Raw genomic sequence first — 17,144 nt, 5'->3', positions numbered from 1 at the left:
AGAGTGGTTTTGAGGATAAGCAGTATTATACTAGAGTAGCTGGGATCCAGTAGGGACACTGTAAATGGTAACTATCATCACCACCATTGTCATCACCGTCACTGTTTGCGTTGTCGTCATCATTACCATCACCGTCGTCATTATCCCCATCATCACATCATTACTTCTACTCATTTTATATATACTTTTTTTTTTTTTTTTTTGCAACGAGGTCTCTCTCTGTCGCCCAGGCTGGAGTGCAGCAATGCAATCTCGGCTCATTGCAACCTCCGCCTCCCGAATTCAAGTGATTCTCCTGCCTCAGCCTCCTGAGGAGCTGGGACTACAGGTGCATACCACCACACCCAGCTAATTTTATATTTTTAGTAGAGACAGCGTTTCACCATGTTGGCCAGACTGGTCTCGAACTCCTGACCTCAAGTGATCCACCTGCTTCAGCCTCCCAAAATGCTGGGATTATGTGCATGAGCCACTGTGCCCAGCCTCATTTTATAATTTGAGGCAAGACTGTCCGTGTTCTAAAAGAGGGCAGAGCTGGCAGGAACATGTGTAGGTAAAATGATTCCCTTTCAAGAGCATCCCTCAGAGGACACTCATCTGACCTGCCTAATTCTTATCACACATGGTTTTCAAGCAGTGACTGTTTAATACCAGGGCCATCACATCCTTCCTCATCCCTCTCAGTACAGAGCACAGTATCTTGGGTCATCATTGATCATCATTTATCAAAGGGATGAAGATATTGATATCTTAGCAATATTTATTAAGTGTGCCCCGTGTGCCAGCATTGTTCTGGGCGCTGGGAATGCAGTGATGACAAGACAAGAATACTCTCATGGAAACAGAGAAAGCGATTCAGTAAACAGGAGAATATCAGAGAGCGGCAAGAACTCTTTAGTAACTGATGTAGGAGGATGTGATAGAGGTGCCTGGGTGATGACTTCAGCTTGGTTGGTCTGGGATGCCTCTTGAGGAAGTGAGAAGGAGCCATCAGTCATTTACTGAGAAAGAGCTTTCCGGAGAGATGGAGCAGTCAGTACTCTGCCCAAGGCGAGAGTCAGCTGCAAGCATTCAGATACATAAAGGAGGGCCAGCATGGCAGGAGTGTTGGGAGCACCATGGTGAGGTAGGAGAGAGGCTTGATGCATATAGTGTTGAAAGATCGGCTGTCATGTGGATGTTTTGGAGGGAGAAGCAGAGTCCCGGGGCATCCTGTGAGGAGGTGGTCACAGTGGTCTATGCTGTGATGGGGGCAAAGAAGCCGCCAATAGGTAGCAGTGGAAATGGAGGGAAGTAGTTGTGTTTGGAACAGGTACGGGAAGCAGGGTCACTCTGTCTTGGTGATTAGGTGGTGGTGGACTCTGAGGGAGGGAGAGGGGGCGCTTAGATTTTTGACCTGAGCGACTGCGGGGAGATGGTGTTAGGGGTTACTCAAGTGAGAAAAGGATGGAGGGAAGTGGAGGACTGCGGGGGGAGTGGAGAGTCAGGGTGTTTCTGGCCAGGTCACATTTGAGCTACCTGTTAGATGTCTCATGACCACAGCAGCGGCAGGAAGGACAACAGATACAGGAATGTGCGGCTCCGGGGAGACAGTGATGAAGACTTCCCACTGCTTTGTGTTTTCTGAACAAGTTGCTGCTAATCATCCACGTCCACTTGGAATCCTCAAATCAGCGAAGAAGGCAAAGGCAGCCGGGAATTGGCAGCAGCCTTCTGGGAGCTACCTGCAGAGGAGGTACAGCCGGAGCTGCTAAGCCGAGCAGCACAGGACGGAGGGCTAGCTGACCACAGGAGGGCCTTTTACTGGGGCTCCTGGGTCTTGGTTTACTGGGGCCGGTTTTCCTGTCATTGGAACCTGCATTGCGCTGAGCTCTGCGTGCTGAAATAAATCTAAGGGCAGGTCCGGCTGTTGGAGGAACGTCGTCGTGTTTGGAATAAGCAGCGTCAGTAGCGTGCCTTTTCTTCATGTGAATCAACAGGCCTCTTTCTTGCTCAGGAAGTTGGAGGCACAAATCCTGTATCCCCCTACCCCCCGTTTTTTTTTTTTTCCATTAAAAATTCTGTTTTGCAAATAGTTTTGCACCTTTTCAGTGTTTGTGAATCATTGTCTCTAGAGGTTTGCAGTTGTCTACCAGTCTGGCCCTTGCTCTGAAACTCCATACAGCTTGTTACCGTCAAGCCGCATGTCGGTGCATGGCCAGCTCCTCTGTCAGTGCTGAGAAATTCCTCAAGTTACACGAGCTCAGCTGGATGGAGCAGGGTTTTGTTGGTTTTGTTGTTTTTGTTTTCTGGCACCCAGTGTGAACTGACATTTAAGAAGTCTTTTCCAAGGAGACAGTTCTTTTGGCTCACTGTTGAATAAAATTGATCTGAAATTGATCTGAAATTCCTACGGTATTTATCATCTCTCCATCACTCCCCACTTGGCACAAGGCACAGAGAACCTCACAGGGCCGATGTGTTGGGTCTCTCGCATCTCAAATTCCTATAGAAGCAAAAACGGACTGACTATTGAGATTTCAGGTGCTGTTCTTTGGCAGATGGTGAATGAGGGGATGTTGGGAGAAGCTGCATGTCAGCTGTGCTTTGTGAGACGGGATGCATATACAGAAGTGGGACAGACAGAGAAACTGGCCTGTGGTTCAGCAAAGCATAAGTGACTCTAGCCCCGTAGTTAATGCCTTGGGCCTCCAGGAATAGCTCTCTCAGCTTCCCTTTGATATAGATAGGAGATTAAATTGCAGTCTGCTGTTAAACAAGAAGCTGGATTCTTTTCTATTTATTGAACTGCAAGTGGAATGCCATCCTATTGACAGTAGCACCCAGACATCTAGAAGGAGAAGCGTATTGACTCCTGGGTGCAGCTTGAAAACAGCGAGTGGGGTCTTTGGAAAAGATGATCCCAGTTTTTCTTTTTCTTTTTTTTTTTTTTGAGATGGAGTCTTACTCTTTCGCCCAGGCTGGAGTGCAGTGGCATGATCTTGGCTCACTGCAACCTTCGCCTCTCGGGTACAAGTGATTCTTCTGCATCAGCCTCCCAAGTAGCTGGGACTACAGGCACGTGCCACCACGCCCAGCTAATCTATGTATTTTTAGTAGAGACGGGGTTTTACCATATTGGCCAGGCTGGTCTCAAACTCCTGACCTCGTGATCTGCCCACCTCAGCCTCCCAAAGTGCTGGGATTACAGTTGTGAGTCACTGCGCCCTGCCAGATGATCTGTTTTTCTTATTGCATGGCTTGGAATCACTTTCCTTGTGCCCAGTTTAGCCACCCTTTGTTCTTCCCCTTTTCTCTGGGCATCCCGTCTTCAGTTGGATCCAGCTTCTACTTGCCTGTGTTCTTATAGGTGAGGGGACCCTATCAGAACGTGCTGCTCTGCGCCCTGCGCGTCCTGCTGAAGTGTTCTCTTAGACTGCAGGGGAATTGTAAATTGTTTATATTTAATAATAAAAGAGAAGACGGTGGTCTTCCAGATGAAATAAATTACTCTTACTGAAAGCAAGGCATCAAATAGGTGTGATGTGTGACTCTTGCTGTCCCTAGAAGTGAAGTCCCTCTGTCTGCTGATGTGTGACTCTTGCTGTCCCTAGAAGTGAAGTCCCTCTGTCTGCTCCTGCCACAATCACTGCCACTCTCCTCATGCCCACCCTTCTACTAAGGAAACTTGATCGCATTTTGAGCGCTTTATGTTTTCATTGTGTTTTCCGGTTTAATTTTATTTAGTGCCCACCAAGTAAAACTTAGCCCTGGCTCTTGTGAGACTGATTAGAATTGCTTCAGCGGACAGTACTAAAGGTGTTGCAGAATCTCGAAAGTTAGCATCGCGGCCAGCGTGCTCAGCTTACAGCTCATGGTAAGAAAAGTGGACAGAGTTAGTACCCAGGAAGCTACTTCTCATGTTACAAGGGCCTTGGAACAGGAAGAGGCCACGTAATCAGGGGAGCCACGTTCTTCCCTCAGCCTTTAAAATAGCCATGTGCCCTCCTAGTAAATGTGTGCGTTTTCAGAACCTGATGCCATCTTGCAGCCCTTGTGCGATTGTCACCAAAGGTCCCCAGAGCCTGCCAGACTCTGCCCATGCATTTGTCCCTGAAAACCTCTTTGTGAACACAGAACCTCATGTTTGAAATGATAAATGGTAAAATATTCAGAATGTCATTTTAAAGCGGGTAAAATATTCAGAATGTCATTTTAAAACATGAAGCCCTCCTGTTTAATGAAAAACCAACCATACAGATTAGAATTAAAACCTGTAGCTCTACAAAGTGTTGGACTCAAAAGACAGTAACTATAATCCAGCATGATAGTTTGTATTCCCTCCTACCATATGAGGTTTAGATTGTTTTCTATTATCTGCTTTTCTTCCTTTGACTTTCCAGAGACAGACAGACACACACACACCCACACACCCACCCACACACACACATACACACACACACACACACAGAGACAGAGCGAGAAAGGGGGTTGGGAGGAGAGACAGAAGGGTAGAGCTAGAGAACAGGAATAAAATTAGGGAGGTCAGAGAAAGGCCTACTGGTACGTCTGTAGTCTGTAGGGTGCTTTTTCCTGGTTATACAATTGCTGCTGTGGTTTTTTAGTTCTTAATAATAAAACTTCCTAAATGACTTAAAATGGATTATTCTTTTATTTTTAAAAACTGCCAACTTTTATTGAATATTTTTGTTCTAACAGTGTTTTCCGTGTATCTTATTTAATTCTTATGGAAACCTCTGTGTCTAATACTGTTAAAGGCCCTTTTGAAAATCAAAAATACCCTTTCATTATTATAATAGTAGTAAATATACGTTGTAGAAAGTTAGAGTAGACATGTGAATAAGACTAAGAAAGTAGAAACACTGCATTCCCATTGCCCATCAGATTAGTAAGATAGCCTTTCTGAATTTTTCTATGCATGCATATGTACTTTTCATCTCATCTAATACATTGGCCATATTCAAATTTCCCTATTTATCCCCTAACTGTCCTTTATATCTGTTTATTCTAAAATAAGATTGGCTAGGCACAGTGGCTCACGCCTGTAATCCCAGCACTTTGGGAGACTGAGGCAGGAGGATCTCTTGAGCCTAGCCATTTGAGACCAGCCTGGGCAACACAGGGAGACCTGTGTCTACAAAAAATTTTAAAAATTTTCTGGGCATAGTGGTGTGTACCTGTGGTCACAGTTACTCAGGAGGCTGAGGCAGGAGGATTACTTGAGCCCCTAGAGGTTGAGGCTGCAGTGAGCAGTGATTGCACCACTGTACTCTAGCCTGGAAAACAGAGCAAGCCCTGTCTCAATCGGTCAATTAATCAATTAAAAATAGATCTACTCTAGGACCACATATTGCATCTAGTTAATATGTCATCCAGGCCTATGTAGGTTAGTCCCTCATTTTCTTTTCCTCATGATAGCATCTTGTTGAAGAAATTGGACCAGCTACAATATCCTACTTTCTTTGCCTGCTAGCTTTCTTGTGGTGCTGTTTAACTTGTTCCTCTATCCTTCGTATTTTTCGAAAACTGGAAGTCATAGTCTGTGTTATGCTGCTATAAAGGAATACCCGAGGCTGGGTAATTTATAAAGCAAAAAAGTGTATTTTGCTCATGATTCTGGATGGCTAAAAAGTTCAAGATTGGGCATTGGCATCTGGTGAGGGCCTCAGGCTGCTTCCACTCATGGTTGCAGGCAAAGGGGAGCCGGCATGTGCAGAGATCACATGGTGGGAGAGGACGTGGGCAGAACGGGGAGGTGCTAGGCTTTTTGTAACAACCAGCTCTCACAGGAAGTAACAGAATGAGAACTCACTCACCCCCCAGGGAGGGCATTAGTCTATTCATAAGGGATCCGCCCCAACGACTCAAACACCTTTCGTTGGGTCCCACCTCCCATTTCATTGAGGATGAAATCTCAACATGAGGTTTGGAGAGGACAGGGAATTCATTCTAGGGCTTGACTGACACCGTTAAACATTTGGGCTGGAGTCTGTCATAAGTGATGTTGTGTGCTTCATATTTCATTAATGATTAGAGATTGTTCATTGCATTCAGGTGGTGACGTTCTGATTACTCCATTGCAGGTAAAGTCATGTTACCTTTGCCCTGTGTGAATGTCCAATCCCCTACATGCCCCTACATGGTTTTTTCACCCATTGATAATCCTTGCTGGAGTCAATAATTTCTTTAGAGTTTGTGGAATGAGGATTTTCTAATTCTATTATTCTCGCTATGTTATAAATTGGCACTTACAATTTTTTGCCAAATACTTGAGGCAAAATTTTACTTTATGGGAGATAAACCTGTAAAACCTTTCTTCAACTTCTTGGCTGTCCTGAAACACCCTTTCCTCTGGCCAGGCAGCTTACACACTCAATTCTTTGCCTTGAGTTACCAATTTTAAATAAGGAGATGCCTTGATCTGCCTGGAATCTACTATGTCTCCAAGGCCCTATCTCTCTGTCCTTCCAACAGGTAATTGTTTTGTGTTGTTTTTGTTTATTTTGTTTATTTATGTTGTTTTTTGAGATGGAGTTTCGCTCTTGTCACCCTGGCTGGAGTGCAATGGCACGATCTCAGCTCACTGCAACCTCCGCCTCCTGGGTCCAAGTGATTCTTCTGCCTCAGCCTCCCGAGTAGCTGGGATTACAGGGGCGCGCCATCACACCCAGATAATTTTTGTATTTTTAGTAGAGACGGGGTTTTGCCATGTTGTCCTGGCTTGTCTTGAACTCCTGACCTCAAGTGATCCACCTGCCTCGGCCTCCCAAAGTGCTGGGAGCCACAGCGTGTGGCCCCAACAGGTAATTGTATGAGGGACAGAATCTGATTGCAAAGGGTGCTACTGAGAGGACCCTGTTCTCAGGCAGCAGCTAAACTAGATTTCTCAAAATGAGTTTGTATCATTATTTTCACATCCATTATAACATTGTACAGGTTTGGTTTGGTTTTGTCTTGTTGTGCCGGGGCGGGGGGCGGTGGTATCTGTGACTTTAAGTATTTATCCTTTGTGTTACAAGCAGTCCAATTATACTCTTTTCATTACTTTTAAAGTATAATAAATTATTATTGACTATAATCCCCTGGTGTGCTATCAAATATTAGATCTTATTCATTCTAGCTCACTTTTTTGGACCCATTAACTCCCCATTCCCTCCCACCCCCTACCTTTACCAGCCTCTGGTAACATCATTCTACTTTCTGCTCCATGAGTTCAGTTGTTTTAACTTTTAACTCCCACAAATAAGTGAGAACATGTGAAGTTTGTTTTTCTGTGCCTGGCTTATTTCACTTAACATAATGCCCTCCAGTTCCAATCACGCTGTTGCAGATGATAAGATCTCCTTGTTTAAGGCTGAATAGTAATCCACTGTGTATACATACCCCATTTTCTTTGTCCGTTCATCTGTTGATGGACACTTAGGTTTCTTCCAAATCTTGGCTGTTGTGAATGGTGCTGCAGTAATCATGGGAGTGCAGACATCTCTCTTGACATACTGTTTTCCTTCCTTTTCGGTACACACCTAATAGTGGGATTGCCGGGTCATATGGTAGCTCTATTTTTAGTTTTTTCAGGAACCTCCACGCTGTTCTTTATCATGGTTGTGCTAATTTACATTCCCACTGATAGTATATAAGGGTTTTTTTTCCCGCCATATCCAAGCATTTGTTATTGCCTGTCTTTTGGACATAAGCCATTTTAACTGGGATGAGGTGATATCTCATTGTAATTTTGATTTGCATTTCTCTGATAGATCAGTGATGTTGAGCACCTTTTCATATGCCTCTTTGCTATTGCACAGTTTTTACTTAATGTCTTTGATTTACAAATATCTTTTTTCTCTTACACCAAAAATGTTGACATGCTTAATACCATAATATAAAGAAAAGAATTGACCGGGCGCAGTAGGTCATGCCTGTGATCCCAGCACTTTGGGAAGCCGAGGTGGGCAGATCATGAGGTCAAGAGATTGAGACCGTCCTGGCCAACACGGTGAAACCCTGTCTCTACTAAAAATACAAAAAATTAGCTGGGCATGGTGGCGTGTGCCTGTAATCCCAGCTACTGGGGAGGCTTAGGCAGGAGAATTGCTTGAACCCGGGAGGTGGAGGTTTCAGTGAGCCAAGATCGTGCCACTGCACTCCAGCCTGGTGACAGAGCAAGACTTTGTCTCAAAAAAAAAAAAAAAAGATAATGGATTTTTACAAATCTGGTAACTGGGTCTTACGGAAGTAGTTACACCACAAAAAGATACCCCCTTGTTTTTCTCATTTCATTGGCAATCCTCTGACTCATCATAATAAATTGCTGTTATTGTCTGAGCCATAGAACCATGTTAGAGTATGGATGAAGGATTCTGTGAAAAAAAAGGTAAATATTTCCTATACCCTGCAAAAATATGTAGCATACTAGGTTATGGTCTCACATTTTTATGGCTCTCTCTCCCCATATAAAATGAAACATATTATTCATACTGTGAAAAGATGGTAGCATATGTCTCTTTGTATTTTGGAGGAAGATACTTACACTGTGGTGAATGGCAGCTGGAATCCATTCCAGCCCATGCAGACTTCCTGGTTGGGGTTTGCAACCTTCTCCCTGGCCTCTCGCAGTGAGGCCAGGTTCCCAGAGACCTCATGCCCTCTTTGCCTGACGCCCAGCTCTGTCGATCTTTGCAGGTACCTGTTCGCGCTGCAGGTGAAGCAGGACTTGGCTCAAGGCAGGCTGACGTGTAATGACTCCAGCGCAGCTCTCTTGATTTCACACATTGTGCAATGTAAGTTCTATTTGTTTCCTTTGAAAATCATGTTTGAAATTATACAGTGATCCAATTGATGGGAAAAAAAATCATATCCACCAAAAAAGAAAGTGTCAATATCTTTGTGTTATTTTTGCTGTTCGTATGAAGGCCTGCGGGTGGAAGAGAAGAACCATACTCCTGATGTCATTGAATATGCATATCCCCAAATGTTAACCCTTGTACTTCCTGTTCAGGTGTTTGTCTTTCTTCAAGGACTAGTACACAGTTGATACTTCAGTTGTCTCAAAGGATAAGCTTGGATGGATGCTTGCCAAATAGACTAAACTCGTTCTGTCCTTTTCGTGGATTTAAACTTTATCATTGAATATGGCATAGTAGCCTTAAGACATAATACTGCCACAGATTTCACTTCTCTCTAGAGATTCTTGCTCTCCAGAATTCAGTAAATCAAGACTCATTCTGGATTAATGGAGCTGGACCCCGGATGTTTCAATTTGCCTTAATACAGACAAAGGATAAATCAGATTGTGCTCCTCTCAAGGCTTGCTGACAAGCCACCTGGGTGTTTTTTCCCTCTTGACCAAGGCAGAAATTACTTGAAATAAAATATACACATTATGTTTCGGAAAGGTAATTGTGACTATAACGCTTAGTGTATAAGCACTACTATGAAGGAAAGTTGTGTTATCGTACCACCTTTTACATTTCCACTGTATATGAATTAGTCTCATATAATCAGTCCCCTCCTATCCTGATATGTGCCTAGTTAACTAGATTTACAAAGGTTTATAGGAAGTGTCACTCTTAGTAGTCAAAAAATTGCCTTAGTCTAATACAGTAAGGTGTTTCAGTAGATGATGCATATCTTCTTGTTTTTTGAATATGATCACTTAATAGATAGGTGTTTTCTTACCAATTTGAAAAAAATGACATGGACAAGAAAAAAAATAGGTATCTTTATTAAGCCTGACCATGTGCCAGCACTATATATATATGTATCTATATCATCTCATTTAATTGTCCTAACAGCCCCCGAGATCAGGTCTGTCATTATCCTGATTTTACGGGGGAGGAATCCTTAGCACAGAACTTAACGTAATTTTTACCTTTGGAGGGAGAAGAGGCTTTGAGTCTGGCTGACCTGATTTCTGTTCATTGGTTGGTGACCCTGGCAGGTTACTAACCCCCCAGCCTTCATTTCTTTTGGAACATGAGAATACTGGAATGTTTTTCATAAGGCTGTAAAAATTAAATGGTAGCATATACAGTTGTCCTTTAGTATCCAGGGAGTATTGGCTGCAGGACCTCCCAAGGACACGAAAAACTGAGGATGCTCACGTCCCTAAAATGAAATGGTGTCATATTTGCATATAACCTACATATATCCTCCCATAGACTGTAAATCATCTCTCGGTTACTTATAATAATGAATGCACTGTAAATGCTATGTGGTTACATTGCATTATTCAGGGAATAATGACAGGAAAAAATATCTTAGATGTTTGGTACACATTGTTGGTTGAATCCATGAATATGGAACCCACAGATACAGAGGGCCAGCCATACCCAGTACATACTAGGTGCTCAGCAAACATTAATTTCCTTTATCCTTATTCACCTGCAATCCTCCTTTTCCAAACAATATGAAACTTTAAAACGAAGCTTCCTTCTTGAAATAGTAACTTCATAAAATGTCTCTGACCCTTGGCATTTTGTAAGCAGAAGAGAAATTGACGTTACTCAAAGATTCCTGCTGCCATTTAGTCGTGTACTTCCTTCCTCCTATGTTTTTTTCTTTAAAGATCTGTTACACTAAAGAGTAGATTTTGGCCAGGGGCAGTGGCTCACGCCTGTAAGTAATCCCAGCACTTTGGGAGGCCGAGGTGAGCGGATCACTTGAGGTCAGGAGTTAGTGACTAGCCTGGCCAAGATGATGAAACCTTGTCTCTACTAAAAATACAAAAATTAGCTGGGTGAGGTGGCGGTGGGTGCCTGTAGTCCCAGCTACTCGGGAGGCTGAGCCAGGAGAATCGCTTGAACCCGGGAGACACCCCACTGCCCTCCAGCCTGGGCGACAGAGTGAAACTCTGTCTAAAAGGAAAAAGAAAAAAGAAGAGTAGATTTTAAGTGTTCTCACCACAAATATATATATATATATATATATGCGCAGTAATACGTATGTTAATTACCTTAATTTAGCCATTTCACAATGTATACATATATCAAAAGATGATGTTCATTATAAATATATACCAAAAAATTTTTTTTGTTTTTAGACAGAGTCTCTGTCACCCAGGTTGGAATGTAGTCTGTCAATCACAGCTCACTGCAGCCTGGAATCAGGCAATCCTCCTGCCTCAGCCTCCCAAGTAGCTGGCACTATAGGCGCATGCCATCAGGTCTAGCTAATTTTTTTTTCTTTCTTTTTTTTTTTGTAGAGCTGAGGTCTCACTGTGTTGCTCAGGCCAGTCTTAAACTCCTGAGCTCAAGCCGTCTTCCCACCTTGGCCTCACAAAGTGCTGGGATTCATAGGCATGAGCCACCATGCCTGACCAATATGTATAATTTTTATTTTGTCAATTAAAAAAGTGAATTAAAAAAATAAAGATCTGTTAACAATAGTGAATTTCACTCGCATATGTGGGAGTAGAGATTTGCTGACATCCAGAAAACCGTGGTCTCAGTCTAGTATACCATTTTCCCTCCCAGAAACCAGCAAGTGGCTCAAAATCCCCAAAGAATCTTCCCTTCTCGAAAGGCAAATACATGGGTTCAGAAGTTCCCCTGCTGTTTACATGGTATTCGACATACGGTCATGAGACACACAGTATTCTTAAAATCTTACGATACGTGTAAGGCCCCATTTCTGCATTTTTTTAAGCATCCCATGCACTCAGTCATGAAAGGAGGCATTTCGTAGAATCTTCGGTGGATTGTGTCGTGGTTTCAATTATTGGTGATTATTGGTAAGGTATAAGGGGTCAAGTCATCTCTCTTTGGCAGAAACTATATTACTCTTAATGGAAAATTATCTCTGGTAAGCTGATGTTTATCTTGTCCGTCTCTGTACACCCAAGTTGATGTCTTATTTTCCTGCCTTCTTTCGCTTGAATACATGGACTCTTTAAGATAGTCTGTATTTTTTCATTTGTTCCTCCGTCACTGGCCTTGTATCTTCCCTGCAGTATTTTGAACTTTCAATTTTCTCTAATTTACTGTGGGTTGACTAAGAAGGACAAACTGATGAAGAGAAGAATCATCTACTAGTTGACCCTGATGTAAAGGTCGCACGTGGGCAGCATGGAGGCGAGGCAGGGCTGTGTTTGTGCAGGTCGTGTGGTCCCTGCTCTGAGGGTTCTGCGTGGTAAGGTGGGTTTGTCCACGCCTGTCCTCTGGGGAAGTTCCATCCATTTATTAAAATCACAGAATATGGGTTTGCTGCTGTTTTTCCTATTAATTATTTTGCTGAGTAGACTGCTAAGGAATGTAGTATATGCATAAGCTGATGTGACATTTTCAGCATAAAACGTGTAAAAAATAGGAAGTCAGCTGGGCGCAGCGGCTCATGTCTGTAATCCCAGCGCTTTGTGAGACCCAGGCAGGAGGATCTCTTGAGGCCAGGAGTTCGAGACCAGCCTAGGCAACATAGCGAGACCTCATGTCTACAAAAACAAAGTTAGCTTGAGGCCAAGAGTTCAAGACCAGCCTGGGCAACATAGTGAGAGCCTGTCTCTACCCAAAAAAAAAAACCAAAAAAAAAAAAAAAATTAGCCAGGTGTGATGGTATGTGGCAGTAGTCCCGGGTACTTGGGAAGCTGAGATGGGAGGGTCACTTGAACCCAGAAGTCAAGGCTGCAGTGAGCCATGATCGCTCCACTGCACCCCAGCCTGGGTGACAGAGCAAGACCCTGTCTCAGAAAAAAATAAAAGGAAGTCAGATCTTGAGTATGTGTCTGTTTTCAAATTCCAGAAATTTAAGGAGCAGCCTATTTCCATATTTCAAAGAGGAGAGATGTGCGGAGCGAATAAGTTTCATAGTCATGTCACTGTGGAGTGACAGGAGGGCAAGAAAAGACAAGTGACCCGGAAGAAAAGAGAATTAGGTGTCCCCACCCCGATGCCAAAGGAAAAACTGGACCATTTGGCCATCTCTATATGGAATGATGGGAAAGAGTGTGTTCTGAGAATCATAGGAATTAAGAAGCCCAAACATAAAACTCACAGGACATTTCGGATTTAAGGAATTCCTCCATAGACAGTCAAAGCTCATTATTCTCAGATTCTGTCTTTGCAGATTTGCTTATTTACTTGTAACCCCCAAATGAACACTCATGTGCTTTCACGGTCATTTGTGGATATGCCCAGGATGGTGAAAAATGGTAGTCACCTGATGTGCATTCCTAGTGGAGGCCAAATGAGGCAAAGCTCTGCCTTCTGGTTTTTTTCTCGTACTGTTAATAAGTATCCTTTTTATGGTCTATTTAGTGCCACACTTCTTGCATTTTTGTGTGTACTGTTGGTGATTTCACTGTTTAAACAGTCCCCAGGCGTTGTGCAGAAGCGCTGTCTGTCTTGTGTCCCCGCGTGCGGCGCCATCTGCCTGATAGAGCAAATGTGTGTTAGGTAAGCGGCATTCAGGCATGAGTTCAGCTGCTCTTGGCCATGAGCTCAGTGTGAAGAAATTGGCAATGTGTATTTAAGATGGCTTTCAACAGAAACACACATAAGACACGGCCAGTTAACTGAAATGTTGTTTCAAGACTACTGGAGGAAACTCACCCCATATTTCCCCTAGGAGAAATGATTCAGGAATGGCTAATTCAGTGTTTATGGTAACCTTATAGATCATAACTGCCTCGAATAATGAGCATCAACTGCATTTCCTTGGGACCAGATAGAAGGAATTGCAGAGAAGCCAGGCCCTCTATTGTCAAGGCGACAGATAATGATGGCAGTATGACCAGGCATGCCCCCATTCCTGTGCCATTTTCTGTGATGGAGGGTGGCAATTTTACTCTATTTAGGAAGAGAGAAATCAGTCCAGAAAAGGCAATTAGGAAATAGTGTTGTTGGTCTTTCGGATGATGAGGAAGCAAGTAAGGGAGGGGTTCTTCCAGTGCCCCAGCTGCTGCCAGGTGTGCTGGCATGGCTTTGTGCAGAACAGATATCCTCAGTGGATGTGATTGATGACAACACCCAGGCCATGTCCTGCTTGATTATTGGAGTCCATTGCCCTAGGTGTGACAAGCTGCCTCGTGTGACAGAATGAAAGGTGAGTTTCATAGCAACAGTTCCCTTGGTTTTTATCGAAACAGTTGGGCTCAGGTCATTAGGCTATTTTTTATTAAGCTTGTTTTACAGTATATGTGATACAAAGAAAAAGGTGTACTGTCTCAGAGGTGTAACAGTGGGTGTACACTGACCTTGAGCTAGTGTTGTTAAGGCGCAAGTCTGATTTTAAAGCTCTATCTATCCTTTCCTTTCCACATTCCAGCAGTATTGAGGACTGTCTTGAGGTTATGCGAGAAAACAAGGTTATGTGAGAATCATATTTCTCATAGATAAAAACGTGTAAGACTTTGCAATCTGATCTGTTATTTCCGACAAGACTGCAAAAAGTTCAATAAACTCTTATAATTTTTTAAGCGTTAGATTATCTACCTTTGCACCCACTGACAATCCTCCTTTCTCTACATGATAAAGCATTTGGGTTTTGCACTAGTCATTGCTAATATATAAGTTTCACTTTGATTTTTATAAAGTCCTGAAGTTTTAGGGCTTGTTAGGAGGTCATACGGTTACCACCCACATGTGTAGAATTTACTGCCAAGAACCTCCCCAGGCGGATGGGGAGAAAAGAAAAACCGGGAGCAGGTATGGCTGAAGATGGATGATTCTGAGGTTTTTTTTTTTTGGACACGGAGTCTTGCTCTGTCGCCCAGGCTGCCGTGCAGTGGCGTGATCTCGGCTCACTGCAACCTGTACCTGCCAGGTTCAAGTGATTCTTCTGCCTCAGCCTCCCCAGGAGCTGGGATTAGAGGTGCCCACTACCACGCCCAGCTAATGTTTGTATTTTCAGTGGAGATGAGGTTTTGCCATGTTGCCCAGGCTGATCTCGAACTCCTGACCTCAAGTGATCCGCCCGCCCTGAGCTTCCAAAGTGCTGAGATTACAGAGGTGAGCTACTGCGCCTGGCCTTGAAGCTTCTTTCCGACTGTTAGAGATGAGGAGGAGTGAAAACTGTCTTCTCACATCACCACAATTGATAAATGTATCCTCGCATCCCGTTTCTGGGATCTAACCCTTCTGATGTTCCCCACCAACTGGACTCACCTTATGTTGTCTGCTGGCTTCTGTTGGGCTAGCTGGGGAATATTGACAAACTGGGAAGTGTCCTTCCTACGTGACCTGTTCTTCTTTCTGTTTCTTTTTAGCTGAGATTGGGGATTTTGATGAAGCCTTGGACAGAGAGCACTTAGCAAAAAATAAATACATACCTCAGCAAGACGCACTAGAGGACAAAATCGTGGAATTTCACCATAACCACATGTAAGTCTCATTCTTGGCTCCATATTCCCTCTGAGCCGGTTCTCTCTGCCTCCAACCTACATGGGTGTACATCCCAGCCACCCCCCACAGAAACTATTGTGGAGAAAAACACTAAGGGTGAGGGAAAAAGATCACAGAGGCTCACTGGGATGTGGTGATTCATCCTGGGCTCTCAGAAGCACAGGTCACCGGTGCACTGAAGCCTGGAGCTTAGGGATGCCCAGGCTTTGGAACAAAAGAGAAAGTAAGAGCAAAGGACCATCCAGTTATCATCCTAATGAGAAATTGGGAAAGGGACATGGTTACCTTGGGACAAGGTCAGAGTATCATAAAAATCCAGAACCTTCGTAGCATCTCCATTTTTGTTTTTGTTTGATTAATAAAACATTTTCAGAGGACTCATGGTGCTTTTCGTTGTTGTTTTAAGGAAACATTGGAGCCTGATGGCCATATGAAAAAGTGTTCTCTTGAACTTTTTTTTGCAGGTTTAGATTATTGAAAGCAACTAAAATCTTGTTTTAACACAGTGGTGTTTTGCTTTTCTATGACCTTAAAGGAAACTCTTTGAGATTCCCCCCTCTCAAAACAAAACAAAACAAAACTGGCTGAGTCTGGAGACTTTTGGGGTTTTATGTTCCATGAGCAATGGACCTTTTGTCCTAGCTGCTAGACTTTGGGTTACAGTGAATGGGAGGTTGAGTGTCATCTGATCAGGTAGCCCCAGTGTTTGTGATGAAATGCCTTTTTATTTCCCAAGAGAAGCTTCTTAATCTCCAATTAACAGACACAGGGAATTCAAATCTCCTGGCCTTTCTCTTTAATTTTTGTTTTGTCAGTGGACAAACACCAGCAGAATCAGATTTCCAGCTCCTAGAGATTGCCCGTCGGCTCGAGATGTATGGAATCCGGTTGCACCCGGCCAAGGACAGGGAAGGCACGAAGATCAATCTGGCCGTTGCCAACACGGGAATTCTAGTGTTTCAGGTGAGAGCCTTGAGAACACAGCCCGGTTCCCTCGGTGATAGAGAGAGAAGAGGTGGCCCTTCAACTCTGATTCATATTCAGTGGGCCAAGACCTCTGATTGTTATTTTGCGGCGAACAAAGAAAAATTAACCTCATCTCAGCCTTTCTGTTTCCCAGGCCCTCAGCTCCCAGATTCTATTTCACTTACCTTTGCCCTGTTTGGGGAATCCATATTACAGATTTGTTTGGTTTTATTGACTTTGTAGCATCACAGAAGTATGTAGCTCTCCATGGACCTACACTTAGAACACAGTGTAATGGGATCGAGACTTTAGGTCCCCGAATAAACACCTTTTTCACACTTACAGATGATACTTCGCTGTAATGTGATCCTTTTTTTTTCCCCCAAACCCAGTTTGGGTTGAGCCAGCTTATTTGGTTGGGACTTCAGATATACTTAAAGAGTGTTAGGCACACTTTTAAGATATAGCAGTTTTATAAATTCATAAAAGCCACATTCTTGCAATTTTGTAGCAAAACACATACTGCACTTGAATTCTTACGTGTATTCTACTTAAGGACATAGTGATTCTCTGCACTCTAAAAGGTGTGCTCTGTTGATCATTCTGCTATTGGACTGTTTCATTGATCATTGCTTCTCTCTTAATAGCCTTATTGAAGTATTGCTGATGTACAATAAAGTGCACACACTTGAAGTGCATAGTTCAGTAGGATTTTATTATATATGTGTATATCCTGTAAAATTCCCAACAAAACCAGCAGAATGAACATATTCACCCCCAAAAGGCGGTTCAGTACATTCCTTTTCAACACAAGTGGGTAACCTGTGCTTTTAGTTTCAAATGGAT

General features: G+C 43.3%; 1 protein-coding gene across 1 annotated transcript in view; it reads left to right on the top strand.

Annotated features, from left to right (window-relative positions):
• FARP1 (FERM, RhoGEF (ARHGEF) and pleckstrin domain protein 1 (chondrocyte-derived)) overlaps positions 1-17,144 on the top strand; it is a gene marked incomplete at its 5' end in the record, with an annotated part of 192,374 nt that overhangs the window by 111,699 nt on the left and 63,531 nt on the right. The window contains 3 exons of the mRNA XM_011992457.1: positions 8,680-8,777; positions 15,197-15,311; positions 16,148-16,295. Coding sequence (XP_011847847.1) covers positions 8,680-8,777; positions 15,197-15,311; positions 16,148-16,295 — 361 coding nt within the window. The remainder of the gene's footprint in view (positions 1-8,679; positions 8,778-15,196; positions 15,312-16,147; positions 16,296-17,144) is intronic.

This window comes from Mandrillus leucophaeus, unplaced genomic scaffold (genome assembly GCF_000951045.1).
Source record: "Mandrillus leucophaeus isolate KB7577 unplaced genomic scaffold, Mleu.le_1.0 Scaffold1103, whole genome shotgun sequence".
NCBI classification, from domain to species: Eukaryota; Metazoa; Chordata; class Mammalia; order Primates; family Cercopithecidae; genus Mandrillus; species Mandrillus leucophaeus.
The sequence above is the reverse complement of the archived record's forward strand: the minus strand, read 5'-3'. Positions and strand labels throughout refer to the sequence as shown.